At 45.4% G+C, this 13,964-nt stretch overlaps 1 protein-coding gene across 1 annotated transcript; it reads left to right on the plus strand.

Annotated features, from left to right (window-relative positions):
• Positions 1-10,914: 10,914 nt before the first annotated feature.
• LOC127291990 (uncharacterized) lies at positions 10,915-12,087 on the plus strand. The gene is made up of 3 exons (XM_051321334.2): positions 10,915-11,096; positions 11,197-11,313; positions 11,452-12,087. Exons 1-3 carry the CDS (start codon positions 11,076-11,078, stop codon positions 11,806-11,808), a joined length of 495 nt encoding a protein of 164 aa, XP_051177294.1. The 5' UTR covers positions 10,915-11,075; the 3' UTR covers positions 11,809-12,087.
• The last annotated feature ends 1,877 nt before the right edge of the window (positions 12,088-13,964 follow it).

Genomic DNA, 13,964 nt, shown 5'->3' on the forward strand with positions numbered 1-13,964 from the left:
GCAGCTGAATTGACAACTCCGCCGTTAAGGCTTTCAAGCGTTCTTTGTCTCCCCTTGTGTCGAATCAATAAATTGGGTTTTACTTCCCTCGAAGACTGTTGCGATCCCCTATACTTGTGGGTCATCAAGACTATTTTCTGGCGCCGTTGCCGGGGAACATAGCTTTATTTGGAAGTTCACTTGGATTAATATTGTTCGCTGCAAATTCTCCATCATGGGTAAACCTCGCGATACTAAGGTCGCCATATTACCATCCACTACAAGAAAAGGTACAATTCTGAATACCTCCGCTACACTTGATTCACCATCTGTGATTGATAAACTTGTTTCACCGCCACATGCTTCACATGCGGGTACTTCGCTGAATCTGAAAACTCTCATAATATTGATAATATTTCTGGCGTGCTTGATGATAGTGGTTCATTGGGATCCTTTCTAGATGCTACGATTGCTAGGTCTAGGCAAATTGAAAATACCGAAACTCCTAATGCTACTACACCCGTTAATTCACACGAACTTGATTATTTTAGTGATGATCCTGATGAAGATTATGTGGAGCTTAATGATGATTTTATTGAAAAATGCAATGCTACTACCGATGCAAGAAAAATTAAAAAGTTGCTTGCGTAACATCTTTGTTAGATATAAACCGTCTCTGATCCTAAATTTGCCACATCTCCTATAAACATTAAGGATAAAGATTATGATTTTTCTCTTGATCTATCTCATATAGCTATTGTTGAGAAAACACCCTTTTGTGGTACTGAAAAAGAAAGTGCTGTTGAACACATGATTGAGTTATCTACTCTAAGTAGCTTGTTTTCTGATGATGTCAAGATGCGTACTTACTTTGTTGCTAAAATATTTCCATTCTCATTAAAGGATGACGCTAAAACTTGGTATAATAGTTTGCCACCTAATTCTATTAAAAGTCCAAAAGAATTGCTTGATATTTTCTTCCGTAAATACTTTCCTGCTAGTGCTCAACATATTGCTTTGCAGAGAATTTATAATTTTAACCAGGAGGATGGAGAGAAATTGCCTGAGGCTTGGGCGAGATTTTGCTCTCTTATTAGAGCTCGGCCTGATCATGATTTGGAAAAGCATGATTTACTTGATATATTTTATAGTGGACTAACCATTGAGTCTAGGGCATACCTGGATAGTTGTGCTGGTTGTGTTTTCAGGAAAAGAACTCCGGATGACGCTGAAGAATTATTGGCTAAAATAGGCCGGAATCATGATGATTGGACCACGCCTGAACCAACTCCAACGCCAATATTGAAGAAGAGGGGCTTAATTAAATTAAATGATGAAGATATGAGGGAAGGCAAGAAGTCTGTCAAGGAGAAAGGTATTAAATCCGAAGATGTGAAGAATCTACCTCCTATAGAAGATATATGTAAGATAATTCCCCCTTCACCCATGATTGAGGTAAACTCCCTTCAACGCTTTACTAGGGAAGATATTCCGTATTCAAAACCTCCTGCGCAATGCTTAGATGAGTTTGATAATTATATTGTTAAGCAAGAAAATTTTAATATGAGAGTAGAGAATCATCTAATGGAAAATTCTCAAGCTATTAGCAATTTGCATGATATTGTGGAGAGAACCTCCAATGATGTTAAGGTGCTTGTTAAACATTTTCAAATGATTCAAACTCAAATTGATCAACTCACTAAAGTGCAAAATGATTTGCTAAATAATAATTCTAAAGAGAAACATGCTTATGAAGTAACAACTAGAGGTGGTGTCTCTACCCAGGATCCTCTATATCCTGAAGGGCATCCCAAAAGAATTGAACAAGATTCTCAACGCATTGAACCTAGTGCTCCTTCTAAGAAGAAAAAGAAGAAGAAACATAAAAATGTTGTAGAATCCTCTGAACCTGCTAATGATCCTAATAGTATTTCTATTTCTGATGCTGAAACTGAAAGTGGTAATGAACATGATAAAGATAATGATAAGAATGATGCTTCTGATAAAGAAGAGGTAGAAGATGAACCTGAAAAGCATGCTAAAAATAAAAAGTACACTAAAGAAGATTTTATTGCTGAGAAACATGGTAATGAAAGAGAATCTTGGGTGCAAAAGCAAATGCCTTTTCCTGCTAAGAAATTAAAATCAAAGGAAGAAGAACACTATAATAAATTTTGTGATTGGATGAAACCTTTATTCTTGCAAATCCCTTTGACTGATGCTATTAAATTGCCTCCTTATTCAAAGTATATGAAAGATATTGTTACTAACAAAAGGAAAATCCCCAATGAGAAAATTTCCACTATGCTTGCTAATTACTCTTTCAATGGCAAAGTTCCAAAGAAGTTGGGCGACCCAGGTATACCTACTATTCCTTGTTCTATTAAGAATAATTATGTTAAAACTGCTCTATGTGACTTGGGAGCCGGTGTTAGTGTTATGCCTTTTTCTCTTTATAAGAGACTTTACTTAGATAAGTTGATACCTACTGATATATCTTTGCAAATGGCTGATAAATCTACTGCTATTCCTGTTGGTATATGTGAGGATGTTCCTGTTCAAGTTACTACTAACTGCTTGATATTAACTGATTTTGTTGTGTTGGAAATGTCTGAAGATGATAATATGTCTATTATTCTTGGGAGACCTTTTCTTAACACCGCAGGGGCTGTTATTGATTGCAATAAAGGAAAGGTTACTTTCAATGTTGATGATAGGGAGCATACCGTTTATTTTCCCAAGAGGATTGAGAAAGCGTGTGGAGTTAATACTATTTTTAATGTGAGAACTATCAAAGTGGGAACTATTGATTGTCCTATATATGAGCCTAAGGAAGAATATCAAACTCTCGTGATTGGATCTATATCAATACAATTCAAGGTAACATGATTGATTTGAGGTTTATTTCTTCTTATGCTATGTAAAATTTATTTGGTGGCAAGACTTGATCAACCTTGTTAACGAATACTTTTTATATGCATAGAGGAGGTAAACAACATCTCTTTCTTCCTCCACTTGCTCTAGTTGCTGTAGCACTTTTAATTTGCAAAGTTCCTTAGTTAATTGGAGATTCCAAAAAATTTCCTGGCCAGTAATAATAAACTTAATACCCAGAAATGTGCATTTTTCAAAGTTTTCAAAAATTCACAAAAATTATACCGTTGGTCCTATTTTTCGACGAGGCAGCTGGGAGCACCAGAGGATGACCTGTGGGGCACCACAGGGTGCCACACCACAGGCCGGCGCGGCCAAGGAGGGGGGCGCGCCACCCTGTGGTGTGGGCCCCTCCTTGCCCCACTATCTCATCTCTTTCTCCCAGCATCTTCTCTCTCCCGAAAAAACTCGCACCAGGTTTCTCTCACTCGCGTTTTTGCTCAAGAGCTCAGGATTTTTCGATCTCTTTGCTCAGCCTAGATTTCTTGCTGAAATTTGGCACATTTGTTCCTTGGTATGTGACTCCTCCACCCATCCAAGTAGAATTTTGTTTGGTTGAGTATATCTTGAATATTTTGCTGCTGTAGGTAACATGTTTAGTGAGCTTGCATACTTGTTCTAAGTTGTATAAACTAGTTTTGATGCATGATTAGTACTCTAGCAAGTTCCTATGGTAGTTTCCCTCAATTATATGTCACCAAATCAAATTTTATATCACTTGTTGAAAATTTCAGAGAAGAGATGAAGAAGTTCAACTTTGGAGAGTTGTTCAAGAAAGGAACAACCAGCACCGGGAGACCTTCTAGGGCCGCCACCCGGCTTAGGCGATCATACAACGAGGATATCATCGCGCCTAGCTTCGCGCCCGAAGAGGACAACGGGGCTCCTAATGCTTCGTCTTTTCCATGCTTTGATTTTCTAAGGAATGCAGGGATATTGGAGGATTTCTTCACCCTTGTCAACAGGGCGGGCTTAGCCACCTATGTGGGAGATGAAAGGGAGCAATACTACATGCTCACCAAAATCTTCGTCGAGAGCTTCAAGTTCCACAACAAGCAATATGAGCCGACAGTTGCATTCAAGATCTATGGTAATCCTGTTACTATGGAATTGGAAGATTTTTGTCGTGCATTGGATATTGCCCCTGTAGGTACAGCAAGTAGGATTGATGACAACCCCCGGGACTTGTTGGAGCTTTATCGAGGGATTACCGATGATGATTGTCGCACCATTCAGCGTGGCAAGATAAGGAACATTCAACTCCCCGCCATTAAGTATTTTGCATATTACATTGCTACTAGCATTCTTGGTAGGGAGAACACTAGCAATATTTCTAGTTACCATCTTGCTTTCTTGAATATTGCACTTACTGGTCGGACATCTTATCACCTTGGTTCTCTTATTGCTCGCCGCCTGTCTAATAGAGGGCCTATTTTTGGAGGAACTATTGCACTGCGCGTTTTAACATATCTAAGGCTTCCTCTTGATCCTAATGATGTGCCATTGGCCCCTAGGAGACTCGATATTGCTGCTATGAAGAGTCATCATTTTGTTACCACTGATTCTACTTTAGATAATATGGTCTATAGAATGTTGTTTGCTGACGGGGATGAGAAGGAAATCCCTCTTCCCCAACCAGGTTTGTTCAGTATTGACAGGCAATCATGGTCGTGCACTAAGGAGGATGTGGATGAACATATGAAGATACAAGACTTCCACCAGCAGCATGACTCCGAGGACGCCGAGGCCTCCCACGACTACACCGTCACGTATCCGGGTGCTTCTTCTAGCACATGCCCGGAATATGATCCATCTTCGTCGTACTACGGAGATACTACCTCATGGTCTCGATGGGATTGAACTCCACTTAGGCCAAAAGCCTAAGCTTGGGGGGAGGTATACCAGCATCACTCATTCTTTGCATATTATGATTGCTGGATACTTGTACATACTTGTTTAGTCTCTTTGAGTGGTTTTCTAATAAGAGGAAGATGATATTTGGGGAAGTGCTGCCTGAAAACAGATTCTGGACTGTAACTAGAAAAATTCGTGCGCACAGCCAGAACGTTATTTTGAGCTGCCAATTTTTGTGCAGGTTCCCCAGGTTGTTATCTAACTTTCATTAGTTGAACACTTTTCGAGCTGAGCAACGTAATTTTTTTGTAAAAATCGATTTCTGTACTGCTGTCAGGTTCTGGCAGATTTCTGCCATCTCGCTTTTCTGTGTTTCTTCTAGTTTGCTATTTCTTGTTCTTGCTTTGTTTCTTTCCCAAAACATAAAAAGACCAAAAATATTTCTGTTGTTTCTCTTCATAATTTGTTTGCTTTGGTTTCTTGCATTTGTTTCGCTTTATTTGCTATTGCTAGTTTGCTATAAGAAAACCCAAAAAGATTTTGCTTTGTTTGTTTGTTTCCTCTTGTTCTTGTTCTCAAATTCGAAAACACCAAAAATATTTGCTGTTCTTCTTTGATTTTGTAAAGTTCTTTATGAGTTCAACGGTCTTCGGTGGCTGGAGCGTGGTTTTCATTTCATATTATCCAAGTTGCACAAGTGAAAAGGCAATAATGACGATCTACGACAATCTGATTGTGGTGAGAGGCTGGTATGAACTCTATTTGTTTTCATTTTTGTACATATACTCATCCATGTGAGCATGCTTTGTTGGTTCATGTGAGGTATATGTTATTTGAGAAAGTCTAGTAGTTCATGATCTCTCATGTTTAGCTCCAATTTATTAATATGAGTAGCATGTCATGGATGTTTGCTTGCACTGTTTTATTCATAAGTAAGTATGGCATTGTGGTATCCTCCTCTGAATAATTCATTTATATCGACTTGGCACATGCTCACGCATGCATATGACTGAACAAAAAGTCAATTAAGCCTCGATGATCTATATTGCTTTAGAGTTCTTGTATCACTTTTATGCCTCCGTTAATTTATTTTGCCGCAAGCATGATTATGACAGTTACTGCTCTCTTGATTTGTCGCTCCCTAGTCTATTGCTAGCCTTCACTTGTACTGAGCGGGAACGCTGCTCGTGCTTCCAAAACACATGAAAACCAAGTTATTCCAGAGTGTCCACCATAAATACCTATGCATGGCATTTCAAACCATTCCAAGTAAATTCTCATGCGCTACCTTTAAAACCTTCAAAATGCTTCTCAATTTGTGTTTATGTTTCATAGCTCATGAGGAAGTATGTGGTGTTTAGCTTTCAACCTTGTCATTTACTTCTGACAGACTCTCATATGGACTAGTGGCACATCCGCTTATCCAATAATTTTGCAAAAAGAGCTGGCAATGAGATTCCCAGTCCCGAATTAATTAACTTAAATAGACACTCCTCCATGGTTTGTGATTGTTGGACGGCACCCGAAGGATTCGGTTAGCCATGGCTTGTGTAAGCAAAGGTTGGGGGGAGTGTCATCATCATAATAAAACTAAAATAAAAAGGCACTCCTTCATGGTATGAGATTGTTGGCAGGCACCCGAGGATTCGGTTAGCCATGGTTTGTGTAAGAAAGGTTGGAAGGAGTGCCAAATAAATATGCAATAATTCATGGGAGCCGCTCTTGAGAGTCCGGTTGGCGAGGTAGTTGGTGTACCCATTACCATTCGTTGACAACAACAAACACCTCTCAAAATAATTTTACTCCTGATTTCAAAAATGAAAAGCTCTAGCGCATGTTAATCCACAACTTCCCTCTGCGAAGGGTCAATCTTTTACTTCTATGTTGTGTCTCCATTATTTCTTTGAGCACTATCTTGAGAGCACAACTGTCATTCTTAGTATAATATGCTTGTCTCAAAATATGATTGATTGTGGTATAACTTTGATGCTTTTATCTTTGACAATCACTACTTCTAGTCTTTCTATGAACTCCAGAGGTGCCCGGGCATTTATGTTTTGCCAATCAAATACAGGCAAGCGAGATACCACTTTATCATACTCTCTTATGAACATTGCAATCCTGCTTACATACATGATTCATGATGCTTATTATTAATTGTTGGTACCTCTCCATGATTGACATAGCTGTTAGATGATCTTATTTGCATGTATCTCATTATGAACTGCTTAAGTATTAGCCATAGCATGAGAATATATACATCATATGAGCAAATGTGTTCGTGAAAGTTCTTTTATCGCTCAGTTGTTAACTGAATTGCTTGAGGACAAGCAATAAGCTAAGCTTGGGGGGAGTTGATACGTCCAAAACGTATCTACTTTCCCGAACACTTTTGCTATTGTTTTGCCTCTAATTTGTGTATTTTGGATGCAACTAACACGGACTAACGCTATTTTCAGCAGAACTGTTCTGGTGTCTCGTTTTTGTGCAGAAATCCAACTTTCGGGAAAATCCTCGGAATTTATGCAGAAGGCCCTATTTTCCCGAATGCGACGGAGCCAGAAGGACAATTAAGGTGGAGGCCCGAGGGCCCCACACCATAGGGCGGCGCGGCCCGGGGGGGCCCGCGCGGCCATGTGGTGTGGCCCCCTCGGCCGGCCTCCGACGCCCTCCTTCGGACTATTTATCGGCCTCGACCTAAAAACGCACGGGGAGAAGTGGAAGTCGCCAGAAACCCTCCAGAACGCCGCCACATCGCGAAACTCCGTCGCGGGAGCCAGAAGTCTCCGTTCTGGCACTCCGCCGGGACGGGGAATTGGAGGAGATCATCGCCGCCATCACCGCCAACGCCTCTACATCAACCAGCCATGTTTCCCCATCCATGTGTGAGTAATTCCCCCGCTGTAGGCCGAAGGGGATGGTAGGGATTGGATGAGATTGGTCATGTAATAGCATAAGATTGTTAGGGCATAGTGCCTAGTGTCCGTAATTGGTACTTTGATGATATTGTTGCAACTTGTTATGCTTAATGCTTGTCACTAGGGCCCGAGTGCCATGATCTCAGATCTGAACATGTTATTGTTTCATCATGATATTCATTGTTTATGGTCTTACCTGCAAGTTGTATACACATGTCGCTGTCCGGAACCAATGGCCCCGAAGTGACAGAAATCGGGACAACCGGAGGGAATGGTAGCGATGTGAGGATCACATGTGTTCACGGAATGTTAATGCTTTGCTCCGGTACTCTATTAAAAGGAGTACCTTAATATCCAGTAGTTTCCCTTGAGGCTTGGCCACCGGCTGGTAGGACAAAAGATGTTGTGCAAGTTTCTCATTGCGAGCACGCACGACTATATATGGAACACATGCCTATTGATTGCTTTGTACTTGGACACCGTTTTATTATTATCTGCAAATGCCCTGCTATGATTGTTACATGAGTTTCTCTCATCCATGCAACGCCCGTTCATCCGTCCACGTGCCTACAGTATTTTAATCCTGCTGTTTACTAAAATCACTACTGCTGTCTCTGTTACTCTGCTGCTGTTATTTCACTACTGCTACTGCTATAAAACTGTTACTACTGATAAACCCTTGCGAGCAAGTCTATTTCCAGGTGCAGCTGAATTGACAACTCCGCTGTTAAGGCTTTCAAGTGTTCTTTGTCTCCCCTTGTGTCGAATCAATAAATTGGGTTTTACTTCCCTCGAAGACTGTTGCGATCCCCTATACTTGTGGGTCATCAAAAACGCCTAAAAATCCTAGTATAAAATCCACACGAGAGCGAGCTCGAACTTACAGCCATGATTGCAGACGCAGAAATTCCTCGGAACCACTCGAATCGAAGGCCAGCGACGATTCCCTTGAAGAAGTCCTAGAAAATGAAGGGGAAAAGTGAGGATTCAACGGGTACGAAACAATTACTTGGACGAAAACGTGTTCTAATCGCGTGGGAAGCAACACTGGAGGCGCACATCATCGGCGGTGCCCGGATTTACAACGCCACCGCGTAGTTCTAGGCGGCGGAAAAAAACCTAGGGTTGGGGGAAGAGCAGCAGAGGAGGAATTCCTAGACGAGGAAGAGGTAGGCAACTCACCGGAGGAAGCGGAGGAGCGCGTCGTCTTCTCCGGTGGCAGGAACCGTCGGCGGCGTGCGGAATCGCTCCGCCGTCGCCAACCTCTCCACCACGAAGCACACGAGCCCCCAGACAGGAACCGCCGTCTCGACCAGGTGGTGGGTGGGATGCAGCAAATGTAGGATAGGAGTAACGCCCTGTCCGCGAGTGGGTGACGTGGCGCAATAACAACCGACGATCGAAATCCCATCGGACGACGCTTCACCAGGAGGTTACGACGCGCGCGTCCCCCGGGGGAATAGAATCATTTTCCATATTTTTATACTCGTACCAATAATACAAGTGTAGACGAATTCTCCCAAAAAAGGAAAAGCGTAGACGGGGGATGACATCAGGGCATCTCCAGCGGCCCGACGCATTTCGGACGCTCAAATGTGGTCGCGTGCGTCCGTTTGCGTCGCCCCGCGGACGCCAAATTGACCGCATGGGGCGAAATGTCCGTTTGCGTCGGGGGCTACCTCCAGCGGTCCGACGCATTTTGGACATGCAACTGTTTTTTTTGTGCTACTTCTTTACAGTTTATAGTTGAATGATCAAGTTTTAAACGCGAAAAAGATGTACTCTGATGTCATGTTGGTCCAATCGAATAGATTATAGCCTAAACAAATACATCAATCGACTAGATTCAAACATACTTAACATACAAATAAGAAGAAATTTAAAAACATATAAACTAAAACTATTTTTTGGCCTTCTTGTTCGAAGGCCCTGCATCGTCGTCGTCGAAACTCCTCCGCCTCTTGCTTGTCACCTCGTCGTCGGAACTGGAGGACGAAGCGCCCGTCGAGGACTTGAAACTGGAAGAAATGGCGTCTTCGTCGTCGTCCGTGACGACGACGCGCCACTCGCGCCAGCGCCCTGGACTTCTTCCTTGCCGCCGCCTTGTCGTCCGCCTTGGTATCGGAGTCCTCCTCCTCCTGGCCCCCCTCCTCGTCGTCCGCGTCGCTGGCAGCGCCGCCTCCATCCTCCTCCTAGCCTTCGCTGCCATTGCCGCCTCCCTCCTCCTCGTCCTCACTCGGTGTGTAGGTAGGGTAGCTGGGCGTGGAGCCCGGATCGCTTGGCGTCGCTGGCGATTCCCACCAATGCAGGAATCCGGGCGACTTGCCCTCGCTCTCCGAGTCGGACGGCAGCGTGTAGTCGCTCATGACGTGCCGGTGTTGAACAAGACGAGAGGATGAAGAAGGAGGCGGTTGAACTTGAATTACCCTAGACGCGGGGGTTATAATGTGCGCGGATTAACGGCGGCGCGTAAAACGAAGAGGCCGGCGGTTGCTCTTCCGCGGCGGTTCGGCGCTCCATTGCGGCGGTTGGTCGCCGGCGGTTGTGAATTGGAGGCCGATCGAACCTAGGTCGCTGCCATGAGGGCCCGTGGGGACGCGAGCGGACGCTCGGAGCGATCGCCGAACGTCCGCGGAGACGCAAACCTGGCGCATATTTGGGCAGGTTTGCGTCACCGCGGACGGCCCGGTCATTTTGCGTCGCCCTGCTGGAACAAGCCCAGACGTATTTGCGGTCACGCCGGACGAAAACGGTTGCTCGGCGTCCCTTTGCGTCGCGCCGCTGGAGATGCGCTCACACTTTACAGTTGGCGCAAAGCAGACACGTGCAGCATCATCCGTTCTAAAACCTTCCTAAATCCTGGCCGGCCGAAATGTCGAAAAGCCCCAAACCAAGCGTAGCCGTAGGCGCTCAGCCTCCCCCAAAACAAAACAACACTCCTCTCGACACTCGACAAAACAAAACACAGAAGCCAGCCGGCTGCCGATCGATCGAGCACGTACAAATACGGCCCCAATTTCACCGCCCCTCTTTCCCTCCACGCTTTTCCGTTTCCCTCCACAGCATCCCTCCCCATTTTTGAGATCCAAAATCCCAATCCCGGCCCCTTATCTCTCCTCCTACCCCCAAGTCCCCAACCCCATCCTCCTCCTACCTCCCCCTTCCCGCCGCTCCAAACCCCTGCCGTTGCCGATCGGGCGTCCGAGCTTGCGGCGAACTGGTAGCATCCGGCCAGCGGGAGCAGGCGGCGGCCGGATCGCTCCGGGAGCGGAGATCTGCGCCGGATCGGGGACCACTAACCCCTAAACCCTCGCGATCCGCGCCGGATCGCCGGTGCTGCGCGGAGGCGGGACCGCGAGCTCCGATCCGCGGCGTGGGCAGATCCGCGGCATGGACTCCTCCGTCGAGAAGGTGAGCCCCGATCCGCGGGTTTTCGAGCTTGATCTGCGATTCGGTACAAGGTTTTGGGCTTCAACCTGACGTTATTTTTGTTGCTCGATCTGTTCGGCAGGGGAGCGGATCGCTGGATCCGGACGGGCGCGCGGCGGCGTCCGGGAACCCCAAGGCCTGCACCGACTGCTACGCCACCAAGACGCCGCTCTGGCGCGGCGGGCCCGAGGGACCCAAGGTGTGTGAGCGCCCCCGATCTGCTCTATTTTTCCGCCTGCCTTGCTCCGTGCTCCCGATCTGCGCGCCTCTTGGTCTGTTTCCGGCGCCTGATCTGACCGATCTGGTTTTTTCTTTTCTTGTCGTGTTCGAAAAACAGTCGCTGTGCAACGCGTGCGGGATCCGGTACAGGAAGAAGCGGCGGGAGGCGCTGGGGCTGGACGGGCCCAAGAGACGGGAGCCTGTGGCGGCGGCGGACGCGGCCTGCGCGGAGGACGCCGGCGGTGAGGAGGAGGAAGAAGACGAGGAGCAGCAGCAGCAGCCGGAGACGACGAAGAAGAGCAAGCGCGTGGGGCCGTGGGGCAAGGTGACGGTGGAGCTGCGCATGGTGGGGTTCGGCAAGGACGCGGTGCTCAAGCAGCGGCGCCGGATGCGGCGCAAGAGGCGCCTCGGCGAGGAGGAGAAGGCCGCCATCCTACTCATGGCGCTCTCCTCCGGCGTCATCTACGCCTCCTGAGATCCCCGACCACCAACAAGCCAAGATCCAAGAGGAACCAAAGGCGCGCGGCATCAGAAGATGAGAGCAGATCGAGTAGCTACCCTGTTTTTCCTGGTACTGTTGCTTAGTTTTTCCGGCTAATTAGTTGATATAAGCGGCGAGTTAATAATGGATGGTGATGCAGCAGCAGTAGCTGCTCATCTGTTCTTGCCTAAGTAGCTGTGATGTTACTGGTACTAGTAGTAGTATGTTAGCTTGTAGTAGTGACATTGCAATGTAAGAAGAAGTTTATGATCATCCATCTTCCATCCGAGCAGCTCCAGATCTGTGCAAGTGCCAACCTTTCTTTCTTCTTCATGGCAGCTCATCCCATCTGCTGATGGTCCATGCTTCTTTTACTTTGGGATCTGGGTGCTGCAGTGCAGTGTTTATCTTTGAATCTTGAGCAGTGGCATGGCAGCCTGGCCGTTGCCTGGTGTGGGGGAGTGCTGAAAATAGTCATGTCACCGTCCAGTGTAGCATTTCTCCAAAGGGAAAAGTTAGCACTTGGTCACTCTTGGGCAGCTCCACTCCACTGCTGCTAGCTGCCCCCAGCTACGAGCTGTAGCTCACTCATCACTCGCTACCCGGAGTAGGAGTGTGTGATGTCTGCGGCCTGGTGAAAGGCGACATGGGAATTTGCTCGATTTGGAGGCTGCATATCATCCCGTGCCATGCGAATCCTGTGACCGCTCCGTGTGTGCGTTTTTGTTGTTTTTGTTGTCTCGGATCAGGAGTTCTTGCTTTGACGAGTTGATGTTACAATAATGTTGGCCGTGGCCGTGGCCGTGGGTATCTTGTGATCCTGGTTGGTGGTTTGTTCCGTTTTGTTCTCATCCAGAAAAGCCTCGTGGCTTTGCTTTGCTCTTGGATTGTGACAAGTGATATCCGGGTTATGCCAAACAAATGCTGTTTGTTTAGTTAGTAGTGCACTCCAGCGACAGGTAATGATAGTCTTGCGTGCGGGTGTTTTGGGCGCGTGATTTTGCCTCATGGGTGTTGCTGTGCCAGATTTAGAAACTGCGAAATGCGACGTGGCGAACGAGGTACTAAACTTTGTCCATTACTTACCAAAAAAGTTATGCCGCTACAAATAAAAGCAGAGGATTTAATAATATGAACTTCATCTACCAATGCTGGTAAAAAATATCCCATACGAATAGTGAGCCTTTAGAATGATGGACCGATCCAAATCATCAACCGACATATGTTTGCCATCTGAAAGAGCCAAAGAGGGAGTGGTTTGTAATGTTTCAATTTTCTAGTAAGCATTGTGTAATGTTTGTTCCGTCAGGAATTGTGAATCATCATATTCTGCTTGAAAATCTACACGGGTGTTCTTTTAAGTTTTTTTGTTCAAATCCATATGCGGTGGGAGAGAACCAAACATGATAGTTTGCTCATCAGGATACTATATTTATTCTGAAAGAATACCGAACAAAAAGGAAATCTCATTACCTCGAACCCTTATGCATTGAAATCTGTAAATTACCTTGCATGCCTTCTATTAAAGAAAGGTATTTCATTGGCGTACTTTCGGAAAAAAACCCTCAGACCTACCGCCCGATCAAGCTCATAATCAAACGAGGATAAGCTATTGACCTACCATGGAACCTATGAATTTATTTCAATGCTACTATCCTTTTCATTTATAAGGAGTGAGCTTATGTAAGATAAAGATGAATAGCGTGTTCATTATTTTTACTTCTTTATCTAGAAAATATCCTATTTGGTTTCATCCAACGTTCATATGTATATTAGTGATATGAATAAGAAGGTATTGGCATGGAAGACATCGAGAATTACACTCACAGCACCACAACTAGAATACGTTCTTTTTTTATGTGACTGTCGCCATGCATAACTAATGTTTGACCCAGTCAACACCATATGGCTGCCAGTCTGCCCGGGCGTTCGGTCTGTTCGGTTTGCTCGGTCCGGTCTCTTCGGTCTTTGTCAATTTCGGTCATCTGAGAATGCTACCCGTATTAGCATCGGTCTTTCCGGTCTTTTTGTATTCGGTCTTCGGTCTTTTCGGTCCGGTCTTCGGTCATGACCGTATAGACCAAATAGAGAAAAATGGCAGCACAGTATATACAGAATGACAACAACAAAAATGCACAAGTTCATCCCAT

The sequence above is a fragment of the Lolium perenne genome, chromosome 4 (assembly GCF_019359855.2).
Source record: "Lolium perenne isolate Kyuss_39 chromosome 4, Kyuss_2.0, whole genome shotgun sequence".
Lineage (NCBI taxonomy): Eukaryota > Viridiplantae > Streptophyta > Magnoliopsida > Poales > Poaceae > Lolium > Lolium perenne.